At 48.2% G+C, this 20,492-nt stretch overlaps 5 protein-coding genes across 5 annotated transcripts; 3 read left to right on the top strand and 2 right to left on the bottom strand.

The window, feature by feature from the left end:
- Window positions 1-422: 422 nt before the first annotated feature.
- Window positions 423-767, top strand: ACHE_60385A (uncharacterized protein; the record flags this gene model as incomplete). Its single annotated transcript, XM_043281554.1, has 1 exon — window positions 423-767. The coding sequence occupies one exon, from the start codon at window positions 423-425 to the stop codon at window positions 765-767; it is 345 nt and encodes a 114-aa protein (XP_043139021.1).
- Window positions 768-4,778: 4,011 nt separating this feature from the next.
- Window positions 4,779-5,570, bottom strand: ACHE_60384S (uracil phosphoribosyltransferase; the record flags this gene model as incomplete). The annotated part of the gene is made up of 2 exons (XM_043281552.1): window positions 4,779-5,206; window positions 5,267-5,570. 2 exons carry the CDS (start codon window positions 5,568-5,570, stop codon window positions 4,779-4,781), a joined length of 732 nt encoding a protein of 243 aa, XP_043139020.1.
- Window positions 5,571-5,944: 374 nt separating this feature from the next.
- ACHE_60383A (FluC/FEX family fluoride channel) lies at window positions 5,945-7,180 on the top strand (the record flags this gene model as incomplete). The annotated part of the gene is made up of 1 exon (XM_043281551.1): window positions 5,945-7,180. One exon carries the CDS (start codon window positions 5,945-5,947, stop codon window positions 7,178-7,180), a length of 1,236 nt encoding a protein of 411 aa, XP_043139019.1.
- Window positions 7,181-8,063: 883 nt separating this feature from the next.
- ACHE_60382S (C2H2-type zinc finger protein) lies at window positions 8,064-10,668 on the bottom strand (the record flags this gene model as incomplete). Its single annotated transcript, XM_043281550.1, has 3 exons — window positions 8,064-8,205; window positions 8,258-10,484; window positions 10,536-10,668. 3 exons carry the CDS (start codon window positions 10,666-10,668, stop codon window positions 8,064-8,066), a joined length of 2,502 nt encoding a protein of 833 aa, XP_043139018.1.
- Window positions 10,669-18,739: 8,071 nt separating this feature from the next.
- ACHE_60381A (intradiol ring-cleavage dioxygenase) lies at window positions 18,740-19,757 on the top strand (the record flags this gene model as incomplete). The annotated part of the gene is made up of 2 exons (XM_043281549.1): window positions 18,740-19,358; window positions 19,411-19,757. 2 exons carry the CDS (start codon window positions 18,740-18,742, stop codon window positions 19,755-19,757), a joined length of 966 nt encoding a protein of 321 aa, XP_043139017.1.
- Window positions 19,758-20,492: the final 735 nt, after the last annotated feature.

The following is a 20,492-nucleotide window of genomic DNA, read 5'->3' as shown; positions in this document are numbered from 1 at the left end:
AGGAAACTCGGGTTGTTCACCAGTGGACACGGTACGGGGTTTTTCCTCGTCGTTTCGCTTTTTCGCGGGCCCTTCTTCCTCTTCTTCCTGTCTTCTTCGTTTCTTTTCTTCCGTCACTCTTGTTTCTTGGCTGTTGCTTTTGCGTTTTTTGCTTGGTGTTACTGGTTGCTGTCGTTTATTTCTGTGTTGCTGTCGTGGACTCGTGGCTTGTCGCATTGCATTACATCTGCGCTACACTGCCTCTCGTATAAACGTGCTGCCTCCTGAACCTTCTTCTGTACGGAGGTTCACCCCGGACAACGTCGCTACAGTCCGCTGCACAGCCAGCGCGTCCAAATAACAACACCAGTCGTCCTTCCAATTCCCTGCAACGGACGATTTTTCCTTATCGCCTCTATCTGCCGTTATCGCATTTCGACAAGATGAAACCTTCCACCGTCCTCCTCTGCCTCGCGCCCACCGCGGCCCTCGCAACACAACAACCTTCTGCAGTCCAACCCTCCCCCTCAGTACCAAACATTACTCCTCCCGCGCCATTACCCGAGCTCCAACAACACCAGTACCAATACCAACAATCACCAGAATCAGTGCAAGAAGCCGGTGTCGACATCGCCGCCGCACAACCCACAGATGCATTTGACCTGGGGGAAACAACAACGACCAAGTCGCTGCAGGCACGGAGTGAAGGAACACTGGGCCAGTCACCCTGGATCGGAATGGCCATTGGGTTGACGTGTACGGCTCTTGCAGCAGTCATGTTGGGATAACGCTGGTTCTAATCCATGGCTATGCATGTCCATGGCGGCTTGATGCAGGCCATGGACGGGTCGATTGCCCGACTTGCCCTGCATTTTCATCGTTATTTGAGCACTCTTAAGATTTTCGATCCGATTCTCTTCGCCATTTCTGCGAAAGCGCATTGATACCTTTCGATTCTTGAGGCATCGAATCTGCCTCGCGACGCTTTATTGTGGTATATTATTTTTTTTATTACCTGACCTTTTTCTTCTTCTGCATCGTCATCGACTCAACTTTGACTTCGACTTCGACATACCCAGCACCGAGAGTGAACTCGACTGCTACGTGTACATGATTATACCTTGAGCGCCTTTTGCACCTTTCTTCTTCTACTTCTTATATACACCTCTTACACTTTTGCATTTCTTGTGGATCTTGTGTGTTTGAGTTCAGGTGATTCATGTTATTTGATTTCTTGATGTATTTAATATTAATTCAGGCTTGAGGCTTTATACTCTTTTTTTTTTTTTTTCGTGATACTTCTTTTCGGCTTGATTAACAACGCATCTACATGACGATCACAGACGACCAAAGCGCAGGAGGATATACTGATCTGGCCAATCACCATAGCCCATACCATCAAACCATATCCATTACTATCCCTCAGTCATGCGCAGATCATCAGATGGTTCATACTCAACAATCTCTAAATATGTAGTCAATGACTTGGATTATGCTAAGTGTCAGCGTAGGAAGCACATATCACAAATTATGCTTCATGCAACCAATAAATCGCAAAGAAGGCAACCGAAGGGAAATCAACTTCGCTTGCTCTTGCCAGACCCTTTTTATCCATGCGGTGATAGTCGGATTGTTGGCGACGATGTGTACCGGTTGGATAGATCGCATACATAAAGCCCTGGCAGATCCCTCCGGAGAGGCAAGGACTCTATACCTAAAGAGGAAGAAGGCCAAAAGTCCAATGAGTTCTTCATGTCGAAGTGGAAAAATGGCAAGCCCGGAGAAATGCTTGCTGTATTCACCCATTTCTGTTTGGTTGCTGGGATCTTCATGATTAAGGGCCGCTATAAAGACTTCAAGGCTCGAGCATGGCACACGGCCAAAGAGGAAACTACTGGCACCAGCCTGATATTTCAGCAATAATAGGGAGCTGTAAACTTCAGAAGACCCACAAGCGACCAAGTGGTACATTGCACAAGTCCGGTATAAGCTCCAACGGGCTGCGTTGATCGCATTCGATGATTTTCAAGTTGGAAAAGTGCCCAGTACCCTTCGTTATGCCAGTGCATCTTCGTGATTTCGACAATGGCAAGCAACCATGACAAGGGATTTTGGTCTTTCATGGCGAGGCAGAGGGGAACAGATGTTGCTGCCTCTCAAACTTTATGAGCTATCGCTAAATAAAAGCAAGCCTCGGACAGCTTGCGCCGATATTGATGTATGCGGATTATCTTGTCTTTTTTTTCCAGCAGTCCTGGTTGGCTTCATGCGCATGCTTCAAGGGCCCCAATGCCTGTTGTGTATCGAGGGATCAATTACTTCTACTCAGAAATGTTCCAGAGTGTCAACCATGGTGGCGTTGGAAAGTTTTTTTTTTTTTTTTTCAATGGTTGGGAAGAATTTTTTGCTCATCTTACACGTTCAGGTCTATATGTAGCTGTCATAGAACACATCATTATTATTATACTATTCCCGGGAAACATCATTAAAAAGAGCCCAAATAGAGGGATGGAGAATGACCCGATACAAAATTCCTTGGTCAATCACCAGCGAGAAGCATTTCCCGTAAATAGCATCACTGGAGATTTGGTTTATCATCATGCATATTTATTTCCCCAGGGCATACTGCAGTTTCCAGCGCGTTAATTCCTGACCGTATGCCAATTCTATCACTTCGCGCCTTGTGGTGGTGCACTAGCACCTCGCCCCAGCTCAGTTGCGCCCCGATTTTGTGATACCTTGCCACGTCGCCCTTTGTTTGAGCTGACGAGGCTTCAATGTCCCAGATGCCGAAAGAACGAACATCTATACTATCCTTGTCAATAATGCGAGACCATTTGTGGTCGGGGTCAACGAAGGTCATGAAGGAGCAGTCTATAATATATCTAAAGTTGAATATCTATTAGTATCAAAACAGAATGAGAGTTATGTTGGGTTAGAAAGAAGACTTGCAATTTGTTGGCTTCCTCATCATATCGTAGGAAGCTGGGGTGATGTTCGATCAGGGGCAAACTGTCGCTATCTCATATGCCTGTTATTTAATAAGAAAGCGAAGATTAGCAGAACTGTAGTCGTCGTCTCCAACAAAGAGCAAAGAAAGACATACTCCAGTATGTAAGCCAGCTGCTATCGAATGCTGTCCAGCTGCTTACCAGTGAGGTCCTTATAAATGTAATAGAGATCATCTCCTGGCACGCGCGACATGATAATATGATGAATATTGCCATTGGGATAAGGGAAAGTCAGGCCTGCACGCTGACTGGCGTGGGCAATGTATTTCGGGCCATGTACAATTTCCTCAACCTCCTCAACCAGCCTAATTTCTTTAAGGTATTTATTTCTGCCTGCCTTTTTTTTTTTTTTTTTAGGTCGCCTAGGCCGAAATACTCCGTCGCAGACTAGTCGAGTGGATATGTCAGTAGGCAGGAGTCATGACTACTGTATAGTCAGGACTCACTCATAACGAATCTTGAGCAGGATAGGCTCCTACTTGTCGTCGTAATGGGCCAAAGCTAAGACTAGTCGTTGGCCATCCGTGAGGTGCTCCTCAATCATGACAGGTCTACCTTTGATAATGCGGCCTCGACCAGTAAAGACAGAGGCCCAGATTATGACGGATACAATATTTGTATGTGAAGAGAGTAGAAGAGTGAACTAGGAGATAATGTAGAGGAGACGATGTGAAAGGTGAGAGAAGTGAATTTCGTTTTGCCTGATGAATGCCTGAGGTATTACTCTTTGTTTACTAACTAGGGCTTTTTGTTTTCTACCAGCACAACCGTCACAATTTTTTCTCCGTTCGCTCAAATTGCATTCTCACTTGCGTCTGCACATTGAGGAGTAACAGCAAGATGTTGTCTCCTCCCAAGGGCCCTAAGCATCGCACCTTCTATAACCTGAGAAGCCAAATGTAGTCTCCGTTGCCGTGCCTTCGTATAAGGCAAAGAAGATACACGCACTGGCTGAGTGACTCCCTGCACCAACTCCCGCCCTCGCAGGTGGAACATTGGGAAAGATTCGAAGAGACCGTGATGGATAGGGTCAAGCCATTAAGCATTCCACCCAGGAACTTCAACCTGACGCTGACGAATGAATATGGACAAGATACGCGGAGCAAATTACTCGTGTTCTGTGCCCCATCTGGGAGCAACTGGATGTTAATATCTACATGGCCGGCTTTTAACACGGTCAAGGCATCGACAAGACTCTGGTTGATAGATCTAAGTCCAGGGCGTTTCTTCTTCAGACGTATAATCAGGCATAGCTCGCCGCGAGCAAGGAAGAAGATGCTTACTATCCCATTCGGTATGGACTCTCCCTGGTGAGCACGCACCCTCAACTTTCCAGACTTCCCTTCCTACAAAGCTAATTCCTCATAAAGGCCTCTCGCTCCCTTGGGAACTACATAACGAGACAGCCATTCCGGACCGGCAAGAGACAGAACATTGCTGAGTGGGATAATTTGGAGGGCCACTACGACTACGGCAAGGTTGGGATGTTCCTCGAGGACGTTGAAACAACCTCAGCCCAAGAAAAAGCGGACGAGTGAGCATAAATCTCCGTGGGTATGCGCATTCTTATGGTAAATTTGGCAAATTTTTCTCATTTGTGTTCTCCCACTCATAACTACATGCTCAGATAGTCACAATGAAGAATAAAAGTATAATGCAGACTACAAACCCCGTCAAACAAACAGGAACATTCAAACAACAGAAGACCGGTAGAACAAGCTAGCAAATCATATCTTATGTCACTCATCATTCATACCAACCTAACCTATCAACCATCACGTCGCACGCTCACTTCCCAACAGCAACAAACAACCGATCCCCAATATCCCCCAACCCAGGCACAATCATCCCCCTCTCATCACACTTAACATCAACGCCCGCAACCCAAACCTCAACACCCCCATCCCAGCTCTCCTGCACTCTCTTTACCCCCTCCTCGGACGCAAGCACGCTAATCATAATCACCTGCTTCACGCCCCACTCCCGCAGTAGATGGATGGCCGCTTCGGCGGTGGCGCCCGTGGCGATGACCGGGTCGAGCAGAATGGCGGTTTCGGCGGCGGCGATGTTGGTAGCTGTTGGGGTCGGGGTTGTGGTGGAGGTGTGGCGGTGGTAGGGGAGATTGTTGTAGTATTCGACGGGTTGGAGAGTGGAGCGTTCGCGGAAGAGGCCGAGGTGGTAGATTGGGACTGGGGTGGGGAGGAGGGAGGTGAGTGCTGTGCCATGTTAGTCCCTGGATGTAGACAAGTAAGCTTAGTAGAAAGGGGAGGGGATACCATCGGTCATGCCCAATCCCGACCTGAGGATCGGGACGATGGCCAGGTTGGTGGGGATTTCGCGGGTTTCATATTCGATTCCTAGGGGTGTTTTGTCCTGTTCGATTAGCATCTTCATTGAGATCAAATCAAGTAGACTCACTTTCTTCCCCGGAACCGCAGATAAGCTGGCTAGAGCTTCAACGCCCAAGATGGTGGAGATCTCGGTGACGAGCTCGCGGGTTTCGCGGGTGGTGGTGGTATGGGAGCGTAGCTGAGAGAGCTTTGTCTGGAGACAAGGATGGCTGGAAATGTGGATTGTCATTTTGACAGTATATCGATAAAATTGGGATGATCTATAGAGGGGGTGATAAGTGGTGATGGTGAGTTGTAGGTGAGGTTGGACACAGCTTGCAGATGGGGAGAGAGGGGTTTTATACGACCACGTGCAGCATCCCTTGTCTACAGCTTACTACGGCTGTCCAGCTATGCTGGACTGTACAAGCACCAGGATATTCAGCATTACTCTGTATTCTCTATCAATGGTCTATTTAACCCCTCCCTATCTATTTACACCGTATCTTATCAGATATCTTCGGAACCGCCCGATTGCCTGTCTGACTAATCATATCAATCTTGAATTCTTTCTCCAACTCCTCATGTTTATACAGGGCTACAGGATACAAGTCCACCGGCAACATGACATCCCACGACCACGACCGCGACCACGACCATAAAGAAGAGTCCGAAATCCCCCTCTCCGAATCCACCGCGCCCCCTCCAATCGAACCCGAACCTCACCAACGCACCTCCCAACCCCCCGAACCCGAACTCGAACTTCAACCCAAGACCAAAGAAACAGTCCAACCCCTCTCCAAACATCCCTCCACCCACCTCTACACCCTCTCCTATCTAGTCTTCTTTGCCATCTTCGGCACCCTCGCCCGCCTTGGCCTCCAATCCCTAACGTTCTACACGGGCGCACCAATTGTCACGGGCGTACTATGGGCGAACGCAAGCGGCTCGCTACTCATGGGCTTCTTTCTAGAAGACAAGAATCTCTTCCGCGAAGAATGGGGCGAGAACCGAGAGACGATAACCGAGCATGAACGACTGAAAGCGCACAAAGCGACTAAGAAGACTATCCCGCTTTACATCGGCCTGACAACCGGTTTCTGTGGCTGTTTTACCTCTTTCTCCTCGTTTATCAGGGATGTTTTCCTCGCGCTCGCAAATGATCTTCCAGACCCCTCCCGTGATTCGTTTTCGGGTCCTGTTTCGAGAAATGGGGGGTACAGCTTCATGGCGCTCGTCGCGATCCTCCTCATCACCGTATCGCTATCCCTCGCTGCGCTGGTCGCGGGTGCGCATCTAGCGCTTACGTGTGACCGGCTCATGCCTGTCCTTCCATTCCGATTTACACGACGGATTCTGGACCCTGTTATCGTGGTACTTGGCTGGGGATGTTGGCTCGGCGCGGTCTTCATGGCCATCTGGCCTCCAGACCGTCACAGCCCGGGAACCGAGACCTGGCGCGGAGCTGCAATCTTCGCGATCGTTTTCGCGCCGCTAGGCTGTCTCCTCCGGCTCTATCTCTCGCTATTTCTAAACGCCAAACTTCCCAGTTTCCCGCTGGGCACGTTTGCGGCGAATATCCTTGGCACGGGCATATTGGGCATGTGCTATGATCTGCAGCATGTTGGTGGGATTAGTGCTTCGGTGGTTGTTAGTTGTCAGGTGTTGCAAGGGGTTATGGATGGGTTTTGCGGGTCGTTGACGACGATTAGTACTTGGGTTGCTGAGTTGAATGGGCTGAGTAAACGGAGGCATGCGTATTTTTATGGGACGGTTAGTGTTGGTGTTGGGCTGGGGTTGTTGATTGTTATCATGGGGAGTTTGCTTTGGACGAGGGGGTTTGATACCCCGATGTGCTAGTTTGTATAGCGTTTGTATAGCTTCAGTATCTGCAACCTGTAAAGTAGTAATACGTAGTGTCTAGTACCCATACATACTCCGCTCGGTATACGAGTGCTTTAAATGATGGAACCTGAGTATCCCCGCGAATATTTTCATTGTTGCAATTACTTACTTATAGTACAAGGTACTACAACATGCATCAAAAGAAAAAAAAATAAATAAACATAAACATTATCAAGAATCGAATCGAGCCAAATCACTTTAAATCAATCAAATCAAATCCAAAAGCACAAGCATAACATAACACTAGACAAAACATAACACATTGCGGGGACTGCATAAACACATAACAGCCAGGACAAAAACACATTAAATAATCCAAATGGTCCAAAAGTTGTAAGTTAAAGTGGTATAAGGGAGTGACTTGAAGAGTGAAAAAAATGCATGGGAAGAAATGAAGATGTAGAAATGTACAATGAAAAACAAAAGGTATCAATCAAACAAAGTCGACAAGCAAGAAAAAACACAAACAAACATGCTGATGCGCGCAGATAAAGGAAAGCACTAGAAATTAAGTGGGCGTAAATGTCAACGAAAACGAAGAAAAAGCAACGGAACTCCGTCAAGTGCTAGGGGAAAGACCACACAGGACCAGCCGGGTGTCGAGTTGTTGCTTTGGGGGTGAACGTGCCCAAGAAAAACAGAAAATGACCACACCGGACTCCTGTGAGTTCTTGCAAAATAGAAACTCAAGCAAAGCAGAAAGCAGTAAACCGTTGCAAATGCAGGAATATCAGCAGATGGCGTCTGTACGCCACATGCCAATGCTTCCTACCCTGAATCCAAATCCATCAACGACCAAATGCATGAAACGAGTGAAGAAAAAAAAAAAAAAAGGGCACTAATAGGCAGTGCCAACGCTGGCCAACGTCTTGGCCGGCATCGGGTGGATTGGTTGATCCTTGGCAATGCGCAAAGAGTCCTCGTAGCCAACCAAGGCTTGCGAATGCAGTTTGAACGACTCGCCCATGAGCTTTGTGATCCTGTTCTCGTTAGCATCCAATGGATATACAGGAATATGAATGGAAGACTTACCCCCAGACTACGACACCGTCAAGGATGTTACCCCATACACGGGCCACAGTAGAGCTGAGTTTACCAAAGGAGTCCACGGCTTCATTGTCAAACAGGTTGCGCACTTTGTTGTACAGGGCCAACTCCTCCTCGGTCGCTGGCTCTTCGTCATGTTCCAGGCGGTAGAGCCAGAGACTTAGGATGACCATCAGATCCAATCCACACAGCGGATGCTCGACACTCCAGTTGGTCGCAGACGTCTTGGCCACCCAGTTGATGCCCTGGACCGCGGCGATCTCGATACATTCGAAGCACGACTGGATGACCTTGTTCATCTCCTGTCCCCGCTTAACCTTGTCACGCGCCACAGTCATGGCGGCAGCAACTTCGTAGGACGAGTGGTAGCGCATGGCTTCTTGGATCGACTTCAAGTCGACTTCCAAACGGGCGCGGGTGTTGCGGTAGACAGCCATCGAGTTGAAGATCAAGGGATGGCAGTTGTGCGGGGTGCTGAGAGGCACGACGACGGTCTCAGGTTCACACACGTCCAGAGAGCTTTCCCATGTCTCCAAGGCCAAGCGAAGTTTGAACTCGGTGACCACGTCCTGGAGAGCCTCGAAGCTCCTCTTGTGGTTCCAGACCTGCAAGAACAGGGCGTTGATCAACACGCGAGTCGCAAAGGCACTGTAGCGCGTTTGCTCGCCCTGGAAGAGGCAGTCGTGGGCCTCGCGAACAGTGAGCGATGGGCTAGCAGCCAAGTTGCGGCGCCAGGCCTCACCATCACCGCCCTCCCAGTTCCAAAGCGATTCCGACGAAGGCAGTTCCATGGTGTCGAACTCATCGAAGCTCATCGCTGGAGTGTGGTTGTAGGTCAGCGTGAGCATGCCGAAGAAGATGTAAACTGCGTAGTATGTCCGACGGCACGACTCGTCATCGATCCACTCGTCGCGTGTGGGCGGAACTCCTTCCCGCGCATCGCAGCGCACCTTGAGTTGATAGCGGTTACCCGAAACCATGTTTGCCAGCAGACTCTTGATGGAGCAAGTCCATTCAAGACCCTTGGGATCACCACTCCAGCTCTCGAAAACCATGTTGAGGAGGGTACTCTGCATGGCCCAGAGAGGGCATTTCCGCGAGTCAAAGTTGTCCTTGTGCTGCAAAAATTGAGTGACCAGCATCTTCGATCCCACGTGCATCATGAAAGCCTCCTCACGCTCAAATGCGTACAACGCACCGATGGAAAGCACAGCAAGCAGGAGCGGTGGCGAGGTAGACGTGGGCTTGAACGACTCTTGGTGCAGGAAGGGCAGGTGTGCGTGGTACAGGTTGAAGTAAGTGGAGAGGTACTTGTTCAGCGCAGCCGTCGTCGGCAGCTGGAATGCGCTCGGCAATGCGCCGAGGGAGTCAGCGTTTCGTATCCGTTCGACCAACATGTTACGCTCGATATCGTTGGCGACCTGTGGGGCCTTGGGCAGCGTCAACATTTGGCTGGGACCAGGGGACTTGCGATAGTTGACAGGGCTGATGGGACCAGTCATGGAAGGAAACGGCGACAGCGCGTTCGGAGTCGAATTACCCGACACAGGCAAGGTGTTCATGAGCGATGGTCCGAGCATGTCGCCGCTCATGTGCGACATGGGACGGTCAATCATGGAAGGCAAGGGCTGGTGCGAGTCTGCGATCGCGTCGGTGGTCGCGTAGCTGGAAGCCATGGACGATGTGGGATGCTTGACATCGAGGGAATCCCAGGGCATTTGCGGTAGCGTCGCGTTGCCCGACAGATACGACACGGGGTTATCGAGTATCGAACCGCGACCCGGTGAAAACGAACGGTCGGATTCCGCACGATCTTGGGCAGCAGCAGTGCTGTTGTTGTTATTGTTGTTGGAAACGCCCGCGGTCGCGGCGGTAGGTGTGGTGGTCTGGCCCGTTGCGGCAGCTGCGGCCTTATGTTGGAAATCTGTCATCAACATGGCTGCAGTTTCAAGGTCGACCATACCATCGCTGCTTGCCTCAAGCTGTTCCAGGGTGGTTGGGTCGATGGTGATGTTGGCCTTGGAAGGAGCGGCCGGAGCAGGGGAGGACTTCTGAACCCCGGCGTTACTATTCCCACCACGCCTGCGCCCTTCAGCCACCAAAGGGACCCCACCATCTTTGGCGTGAACAGTACGGTCATGACGGAGGAGGAGATCGCGACGGACGAAAGTACTGCGACATTTCATACACTTGAAGGGTCTTTCTTTTGTGTCTTTGGAACTGTTAGCTTGGGTCAACGGGGGCAGTATAAAAAAGCACTTACGAGAACGTTCATGTCTGCTGCGATGTTCACTTCTGCTGAATGCGCGATTGCAAAATTGGCACTTGTATTTCTTCTCTGGTGCGGAGGTCTTTTTTGCCGGCGAGTTGGATGCCGGAGCAGCGTTGGGTGCCATTTCGATAGCGGACAATACCAGTTATTGCGTGAACTGTAGGCAGAACTGCAAAGGAAGGTGCGATATTGTTCCCTCAGTAAGTTCAGACCGGTTCTGGAGACGAGAAGACGACAGAAGTTCGGAAGGGAGTCTGATCATTCCTTGGGAGCGGGGGAGGCACAACAGCAGTAGTAGTATTATCTAGGAGGTTGAATCCAAAGGGGAGTAGAAAGAGTCCAGCCACAGGCGGACAGAGATAATAGTAACAGTATAATAGTAGAAACAGGAAAGAAAATATTCTATCGTAGGGTATTGAGGGGTATCCTTCGTGAAGCCGCGGGGAGAGGGGGAAATAGGAATATTGCGGCGGGATGTGCTGCGGTGGTTGAAGAGGAGAAAAGACGAGATGAGGAGGGGAGAAGAGGGGGATGAGACGGAAGAAGAGGGAAGAGAGGTGGTATTTCAGAGGTCGGAGAAAAGAGAAAAGAAATAGAGAAGGAAAGAAGAAGGAAAAAGGAAAAGAAGGGGGGCTTATGGGATAAAACGAGAGAAGGGAAAAAAAAAAAAAGGAAGAGGGAAAAAAAAAGTGGGAGATGATTCCTGGAGGGGGAGAGGAAGTGGGCAGCGTGCGTGGGCATACTGTATGGACAGTGGCGATAAGAGTCCCTCGGGCGACGATGATCGGGGCGGTCGCGAACAAGTGAGGCGGGTGTGGAGTCCTCCTCGGTTACACTCATTACCGTACGACGAGGGGCTGCCAAGATTACCACCAACACGCACGACACGCGGTACCGCCACGAATGCGCGGCCAATCGTCGCGTTGATAGTAGGTATGGTATTGTATGTATTTACGAGTATCGTCTTGATGTATTATATACAAGTACAGTGTACATGCTCGGATTCTCTTCCTGAGTTTTGTCTATGTAAGGATGTGAGGGACTATTCACCCGGGTGTGAACAGTAAAACATAACCCCTCGGCCCCTCGCGCCCCTCGTTGCCCCTCGTCAGGTGGGTATGTTTACTCAATGGTACTGTTTTCTAGCGTGTCATCTGACAGAACCACAATCTTGGTTCGGCGGGGCCGTACTTATCTGTGTTTTTACTTTGTACTTGTAGAATGCTTTGTACAAGTCTCAGAGTATCTAAACTTGTACAAATATTCTGACTATAGAGAGTAAGAAGTACAATTAATATACAGTAGCAGGGATTCTACAAGTAGTATCCCTGTCTCCCGTACTCCTCTTGTTGATTAATTGTAAGAATGCAAACGACAAACAAACAAAGTTAGGGCTCATCGGATCCGGCTTTCCATGCGCTAGTCCTGATGGAGTTAGTTCCCCTTCATTAGATGAGTACATCGCTCATAATAATATTGTACGGAGTACTTGGACACAAGCAAGTGATATTCTATTGGTGATTATAAGTACGTGACTGGTCTATTTCCTTTTTCTCTTCTATCATATATCGTCTCTTATAGCCACGGCACCAATCTTCAAGGCTCAGCTGTGTCTGTACAAATAGTGAGCTTACTAAGATTGACGTGACCGGTGCCCCTCGATCTTACGTATTCTTTCCATGCGCTCAGTGGACTGCATCGGCGAATAACCATCGCGCACGATCAATAATTCGATTAGCGGGTGATCTCGTCCAGGATGATGTAGCTGCTGCTGCGCGCTGCACAGCTGCCCATTGACGGGATACTTGTACCGCTATTTATGGAGCGGTACGAAGTACACGTCTGTACTTGTACACAACAGCGTGGTGTACTTATACGTTGATGATGTATACAACGATCTGTTCTCTATATCTCCTAGATATTGACGCTCAGATATCTACAACTCTTTACTCTAACAATACTAGTCTACCAGTCTGTAAGTCTACAAACCGGATAAGAGCAGACAGTCTGTGCGGTGGACCCATCCCCATTCCGTCTAACACGGTAGTTACTTGGGTAACCCAATACACCGACATTATCCCTGGGCTTCACTCAAAATCATCGACTATTAGGAGAATATGTGTCGCTGATTTATGCATCTCATTCCCAACATTCTGCACATGTACCTGAGTGTGTACACCGATGTGGCTTCTGCCTTTGATTGGTGTATCTGTACGGAGACTCCGTGGTTGTAATTGTACTTTTACCGTACCCGGGTGTGATGTTCAATGGATCCGGAGTAGACGAGTGTGTTTGTATCGTAGGCTGCATGGACTAGTCGAAATCCATCTGTTATTTTAGACCTTTTTGTGAATATCCACTGCAACGGTATTTGTTCCGGGGTATGTATGGATTTTGCATTGTGTTGGTTGGATATATATCACCGTTCCGTGCACTCTACTCCGGACTCGTACGAGACTTGTACCAACATGCGAAGTCTCTGTTATCTGGTCATATGAACTACCATACAAGCACATCATAACCTGGCCATTAATCTACCTGCGCCGTCTATTCTGTAAATCAGAATCGAACACATGGAAAAATCAAAGGACAACAACTGAAACAACATCAAAACAATACCTCATGGCTGCAACGTGAACCATGTTCCTGCCATTTCCTCCTTGCTTCTTCAATCCCAGGAATGAACTCTCTTTAATCTGAGCCAGGAACTCTACTCTGCGCATACATACTAAACAAGTGGATATCTGAATTATGAGGACTTGTATGGAGCTGCCAACGTCGATCAACGTGTGTTAGACTGTTTGATATGGCGTTCCATACTCTTGGGGAGGCATTCTAGTAGAATAGTTTAATCATTGAGGGGCATGTGGGCTATCGCCTCCATACAGGCAGCATCGCTACCAAAAACCGGGAAGTATGAATACATCCGACAAGATTTTCGTCTATCGCTCATAAACCGGCCCCTCCGTATACAGACGCACTCATGAAAAGCTGCTGACTGCCCCTCACAGACAAGGGATAAGATAGATAGTCAGTCATAGATCCATGGGCAACTCTACCAGTCACTTCCTCATGTCATTCGCAAAAGCAAAAGGTACGGCCCCTCCCCCTTTTCATTGCTTTTTCTTGGACGGATTGTCGCAGATAAGACCCCACTCGCGCATTCGAGAATGTTTCTGGGCCAATCACGAGGGGTAGCGGGGTTCTTTGACTCTGCTTGCGATTGTTGTTCCTGGAAGGAAGCCTGGGAACGTAAAGTAAAAGTGGCTGGCTATTGAGGCGAGGGAGTGATCCGATTGAGTAGCCGGGCTGGGTTGAATATTCCGTTCCGTAGGTCGTAGAACAAGGTTGATGAGTCTTATTATTGGGTGTACGAGTATTTCCATACGGGTTAGTAGTTTCAAGATTTATTCACGAATATGCAGATTCTTCACGCAATTCGAGATTCGAGAACGGATCTTCGCATTCCACTTGAGTGCTCTTCCTTCCATGCGTACAGAGCATTTCTACGGTGTGCTTGTACAGTCTGTATATACAGAACCATGGAACAGACCCGTCACCCCGGATAAGTCCCATGGTTCTTCTATCCAGAGTCCCAGTGGAGTTCAATTGTTATCATAGTTATCATAGCCTGCTTCTAACGACTACAATTGTAAGCCATCAAAATGAAAAACACGTCCTAGCGACACGCGAAAAGGGAACTAAAACCCCCAAACAAACAAAGGGATAACTAGTGTATCATACATTACATACCATACACCACCAATACCAGTACGAGCACTCATACATACCGTACCAGTTTAAATACATAACTACACGCACAAAAAGCGGTCAATACATCCACCAACCAACCTAGGTCCAAAGCAGAGCCAGCCAGGCATAGGGCAAGGCATAAGTAATAGCCGGGCCTCACCGACTCGGAATCGTCGTCGACATGGTGGATTCAGGTTCGGTCTTATGTCACGGATTACTCATTCATAACTGGGATAATACTGGTTTTTCAGTTTGCGGAACGGGGCCGCGGAAGGGTTCCTGAGTTAACGGTGGGTACTAAGTACTTTGTGCGCTTAAGACATGCCTAGAGTACCATGGATACTTCTGTAGAGCACCGTGCAAAAAAGATTGTTATATTAATTGAACCCTGCACGATGGCGGTATGCCATAGCCATTCCCCTCCATCTCCATCCGGTATCCATACCCTTTCGATTCTATTCTATTTTATTCATTTACTTACCTACATGTATGCAGTCAACGTTGACCCTGGGACGGACCGCTGCATGGTCCGGGAGAGTGGATCGTCCCGACTTTTCTTCTCGAAGAACCGAGTTAGTAAGAACAAAGACAAGTAAAATAAGAGGGCTGGACGTGTGAGAGACCAAGAAGCCGGCGGCGTCACCGCTTTTAGCTGAAAAACGTAACCTGGCCGAGTTGTGCGCAAAAGGATTCCTTAGTGCGTGATACAAGAATAATACAATACACGGACGGAGGTCTCGGAGGCTCGGAGCGGACGGTCTGTTTTGGGTCATGGAGAGGTTGTTTGTGATTGGTTGGTGGGGCTGGGTTTACACGTGATTGTGCGTGATTCTTGAGTTGCGTTTTTGGGATGCCAGGTGACTTGTGTGGGTGATGTCAGCAAAAGCCGAGGGATTATGCATAACGTATGTATATTTTATGTTGGCAAGATGAGCTGGAGCCCTAATAGTTACACTGGCATGCTGTTTGCCGTGATAGTCCTATTTATACGATTGATTTGACAGCAGGCAGACAGATAAAGACATTTCAGCATATTGTCTGCTGGCCGTGTCCTCCATAATACGACTCTCTATCATGACGGGCATAGATTATCTCTAACATGTTTATTTGAAAGTGGGCATGAAAGCTTCAAGTCGTAACTAATCTTGCTGACCAGAGAGTGACAATTGTCAGGGTATGTTGCGCAATAGTAACTGACAGTGCCATTATAACATGACGGAGCGCGAAAATTAGGATACTTGTCAAGGTATTTATGTTTCACATGACATAGTAAGCCAAGCGATCCAGCATTTTTCCACAGTTCCTCATCAATGACAGTTCACTACGGTGCTCTACTTTTGTACAGCAGGGCCCTACTGAGACGAAGCGAGGAAAGAGTCGAAACAAAGCCTTAGCGCCGCAGCTGGCCCTGTCAGGTATAAAACGAAGCTCTCATTCGGCTATGATATCCATCGCTTGAAGAAGTTCATCACCACTGCGGGACGTACCACAGTGGCCACACCTCCCATTTAGTCTTCGATCTGGACCGCCGACACTCCCTGCCAGCTAATATTACTGGCAATAGAGGATGGGAAGAACTTCGGGCAATGATGAAGATGGGGCGCATCGTAATCAAAGGAAGCCTCCCAGGACGCATATCTAGTAATACTTCAATCCAGGAAGGCGACTAAGTAGAGTTGATTAAAGTTCTAGATTCATTACTTCAAAGTGCACGGCAGTGTCTTTAACTTCCCTAGGCGTATAAGGATATCCCATGAGTCTAACACATAGGAATATTAGATGTTTGAAGAAACCAGTTCTCCACAGACTCCTCAGCTTCAAACCAAAGAAAAGAGAGCCAAAAATATTTAGGAGAAAAAACGCCACAAGCATAGACACCAATGCATAGTGGTATACTTTCCACAGAGATACAGTGAGCAGATCTCGGCTAAAACCCAGAGAATTCCCTCATTCTGGATTTTTCACCAAGAAGAGATGCTCGAGTAGCTTGGTAGTTGGCATCCGCTTCTGAGGGTCTTTCTCCAGCGTCGACGGAGAATGCTGAATATTCTGGGCACCAATGTCAGGTAGTTTTTTCTTCAGGTATTTCGGAAGCTCTCTTGCACCGGCGCATGAGTGTTTAAACTGCGATTAATACGATTCCAATGAATTCCAATGATCTTTGTCAGCTTCCTCGTCCGTGAGACCCCAACTCGTACAGGGAATATTTGTTCGTTCGCTGCAAGATAGAGTACCTTCACAAAAAGTTAGACTGGACGAAGCTGAGTCCGATGCAGAGGCCAACCTACCAGGGCACTTAACGCCCAGACATCAATACTAGCGTTCCAGGTCCTTTTTTGGATTAACTCCCGCGAAAATCGCAGATCTTAGCTGTGAGCATTCAATGTTCTGCATCTCTTAATTGGTTCTTCAAAAGAGCGAAGTTTTGGTAATAAAAAAGGTAGTCAAAAGCATGTCATGTTGTCATGAAGATCGCAAAATATTAGTGATACTCCTATAGGCTAACAAGATTTCACAGTGTGAAATTCTCTGTGAATATTGCTTGGGCACAGTCTTATGGATTTAAACAGCCTCTGTTTGTAGACAAACATGGCCCTTTATAGCACATGACAGACCTCATTCTCACGCTACTCTTCGCTCCCTCTCCTACACATCAATCACACCGGTCTTCACAACCACTTACAGTCCATGATGAACGAAAAGGCCAATAAAAGTCACATCATTGACAATGACGGCCGGGTAATCATAATACTACAAAGTGCCAATGCCCCATTTGCAATCTGGAGCTATAACGAGCAAGACAGCGAGCCCTTTCACCACACGAAACAGAAACCAAAAGCGAAAAAGAGGAAGACGAGCACCTATCCAATTCTCTGCAAAACATTTGATGCTTGCCTCGCCTGTATTCAAAAAGATACTCACTGGAGGATGGAAAGAATGTTATACGTTTGTCAAGGATGGATTGGTGGAGATCAGAATGGATAGCTGGGATGTCAATGCTCTCATACTTTTCTTCAAAATCATCCACTGTCAGTATCATGATGTATCGCGCGTGCTTGATCTCGACACACTTGCCAAAGTAGCTGCTCTGGCGGACTTCTATGGATGCCCCGAGGTACTAAGCATCTTCAAGGACATGTCGATTAGTAATTCACGAGGAAAATTCCCCAGATCGTACTGTCGAGACTTACTCCTGTGGCTATGAATTTCATAGTCGTTCCGACTCGATGACCTTTTTCAAAAAGCAACTTTTATCGCAACGATGCAAAGTAATGATTGGTTCACAAATCTGGGTCTGCCGATTCCAGAAAGGATTCTCGGTAGGACACCCTGACCAGTTATTTGTATCTATAGACACTGACTGGTACTGCTCATCAGATGCAGTCAATAAACAGCGGCAGAGTGCAATTGTAAATATGTTCGACTCACTTCATCGAAGGATAATCTCTTCGCTCGTTTCAAAATCGGTTGCTTCAGGCGCATTTCGATGTCACTTGGCGCTCTCATGATGGAAATGCATTCAAAGGGTATCCTTTTACCAAAACCCGCTGCTCCGTTTCCGGGAATCCGTCTCTGTGAGCTCGAAGAAAAAAAGTACGTTCTTTCAGAAATCCAGTTGATCGTCCGATTTCTCGACATATCGAGGGTCATAATACCAAGAAGCTTCTGTCTAATCTGCTGCCAGAGCAACCGAATAGCACCAAAAGCAGGTTGGAATTGTTGCCATTTAACATTCAATTTTCGGTTGAGCGCTCATTTATCTCCTATTTGAAAAGAGGGACTATGGCGGACAAAGCTAAGTGATCTTTTGTACGGAGTACAATTCTCAAAAAAGGAATTAAATGGTAAAACATCGGCAATTCTTCAAGGACCATAAAGTTACCATGCTTTGTAAGCGGAGGTAGCAAAAATTCCCGAGTTCCGACATCCGTCCGGGGATTTGCAACCCCAGGATGGGACAGTACAATCGCCAACACCAACGGAACAGTCTATGCTTGTTGAGCCTTTGGCTTGCAGGATCTTCAGGTACGACTGGCTGTTAGGAATATCTCTCAATCTCTGCTATTGGCCAGCTATATCTCTCTCATTCCGAAGTTTCATACTCTTTATGCCTCAACGTTCTATTCGGTCCTCTCCGCTCCTCAAGAATTGGCATTCTGGGTCTACTTGTAGGATGCCGAGCCACTAGTGCTTAAATGCATTACTCCGGCCAAGAGGCTTGTAGTCCTCCCCCGAGCCTGATCGCAATTTTGCCCTTTCGGATGTTTCTAGTCCCACAAAAAACCCGCAGCAGTTTACGCAAGTCCCTCCTCATGATGGGAGGTTTTCAACGAACGAGATGGCTCAGATTACTACCATGGAGGATGAGAATTGTCTATAAAAGGGCTGCCTGATTCTCCCCTCTCTCGTCTACTAGTAGCAGCAGCAACAGCACTCCCACGATGCAGCTTTCCACTCTCCTCACAGCAGCGACTCTCGCTTGTGCGGCGATTGCCCACCCCGGCCCTCACGCTCGCATCCCCCGCGCAGAGGTGGCCCGCCGCGCCGACCTATCTTCAAGGTGCTCTGACAAGGTAGCCCGGTTCAACGAGAAGCGCTGGAAGCGGAACCTCGCCAAGCGTTCCGGCAGCGGCAACTCGACCTTCCAAATCACCACGGAAGCGCCTCACTATCAAACCATCCAGAACGAAACCTGCGTGCTCGCTCCTGAAGTGACAGAGGGTCCGTACTGGTGGCCGGAGTCGCAGACCTTGCGTCAGGATATGACCGAGGACCAGCCTGGTGTTCCTTTGTGGTTGGACGTGGGTGTGCTCGACATGGCAACTTGCGAGCCGCTCGAGGGCGTTTTGGTTGACTTCTGGCACTGCAATGCCACGGGAAGCTACTCTAGCTTCACGGGATTGTCACCGAACACGCCGTTCGAGACACTGTTGAAGCAGCTAAATGTATCGGACTATGCAATGGGCTCGACAGATCTGCACACGGACGACACCACATTCTTGCGTGGAATGTGGCCGACTGACAAGAACGGCATGATGGAGATGAAGACCGTCTTCCCTGGTACTCCCCTATATACTTTTCCAAGTACTGAAGAGTTTTCTAACCTGACTAGGCTTCTACGTCGAACGTGCCATCCACATCCACGTCCAAGTCCACACCGACTGGTCTCTCCGCGGAAACGGCACTATGGCCTACGGTGACACCATCAGCACCGGCCAGCTCTACTTCGATGAAGCACTCGAGCGCAAGATCATGGCGTTGGAACCCTACGTCTCGCACACAGAAATCAATCGGACTACCAACGCTGTCGACTCGGTTTTCTCGCAGGGTCTTGATGGTGGATACAATCCTGTCGTGTCTGTGGAGCCTGTGGATGGTGAGGATGTCACTAAGGGGATGATTGGGTACATTACTATTGGCGTTGACACGACTGCGGTGGAGAGCTTTAAGAAGAGATAAGGGATGTGCTGTGTGCCAGAGACTGAGTATCATGTCTTACTATGTGCAAGTAGTAAACACCACCCATCATCATCGACCGATCACTCAAGTGCTCGGAAATGAGGAATTAATTGCCTTATTCGATTTACGTTTCGAGAAAGAAATTCATATTATTTTGAAGGTCAAAGCACCAACTCAGAAGTCCCCAGGAATGGCGATTGGCGCTCGATTCGTGAAGAATATGGCAAAGTATTGAATGACTAGGTAGCCGACCGCCCGCACGACCATCGCCTGGCAATCCGTAAGGTTAGACAGTACTACAAGAATGAACTCCTGCCTGAGATGGCCTTCGATTCTTCCATCGTGTTGTAAGGACCCTTCTATTCATCCGGTTCCTGGAGTATAGCTGACTTGTCATGTAATTGCAGTAATTTTGGCACCAGTCGAGTGCTGACATGACGATTTGTCTGACATTTTGCTACTACATTGAGGAGTACTATGAGACCACCCACGTCTATTGGGGTGGAAAGCATAGTATTCTCTCAGCCCTCTTAGTGTTGCTTGAAAGAAATGAATGCTAAAATGATGTTGAATTAGGGGGCTCGTTTTTTTCTTTTTGGTTCTTTTTCATACCCGGCCCCAAAACCATGAATCCATGCTCCTTCCCAGATTGGCCGTGCAAATGGACTCATTGCTGATTTCTCCATGACCAGATTCTTTACCTGAACACCCACAATGCCCCAAACTGCGCTTTCC

Source organism: Aspergillus chevalieri, chromosome 6, assembly GCF_016861735.1.
Source record: "Aspergillus chevalieri M1 DNA, chromosome 6, nearly complete sequence".
NCBI lineage: Eukaryota > Fungi > Ascomycota > Eurotiomycetes > Eurotiales > Aspergillaceae > Aspergillus > Aspergillus chevalieri.
This window is presented reverse-complemented; position numbering and strand designations above follow the sequence as displayed.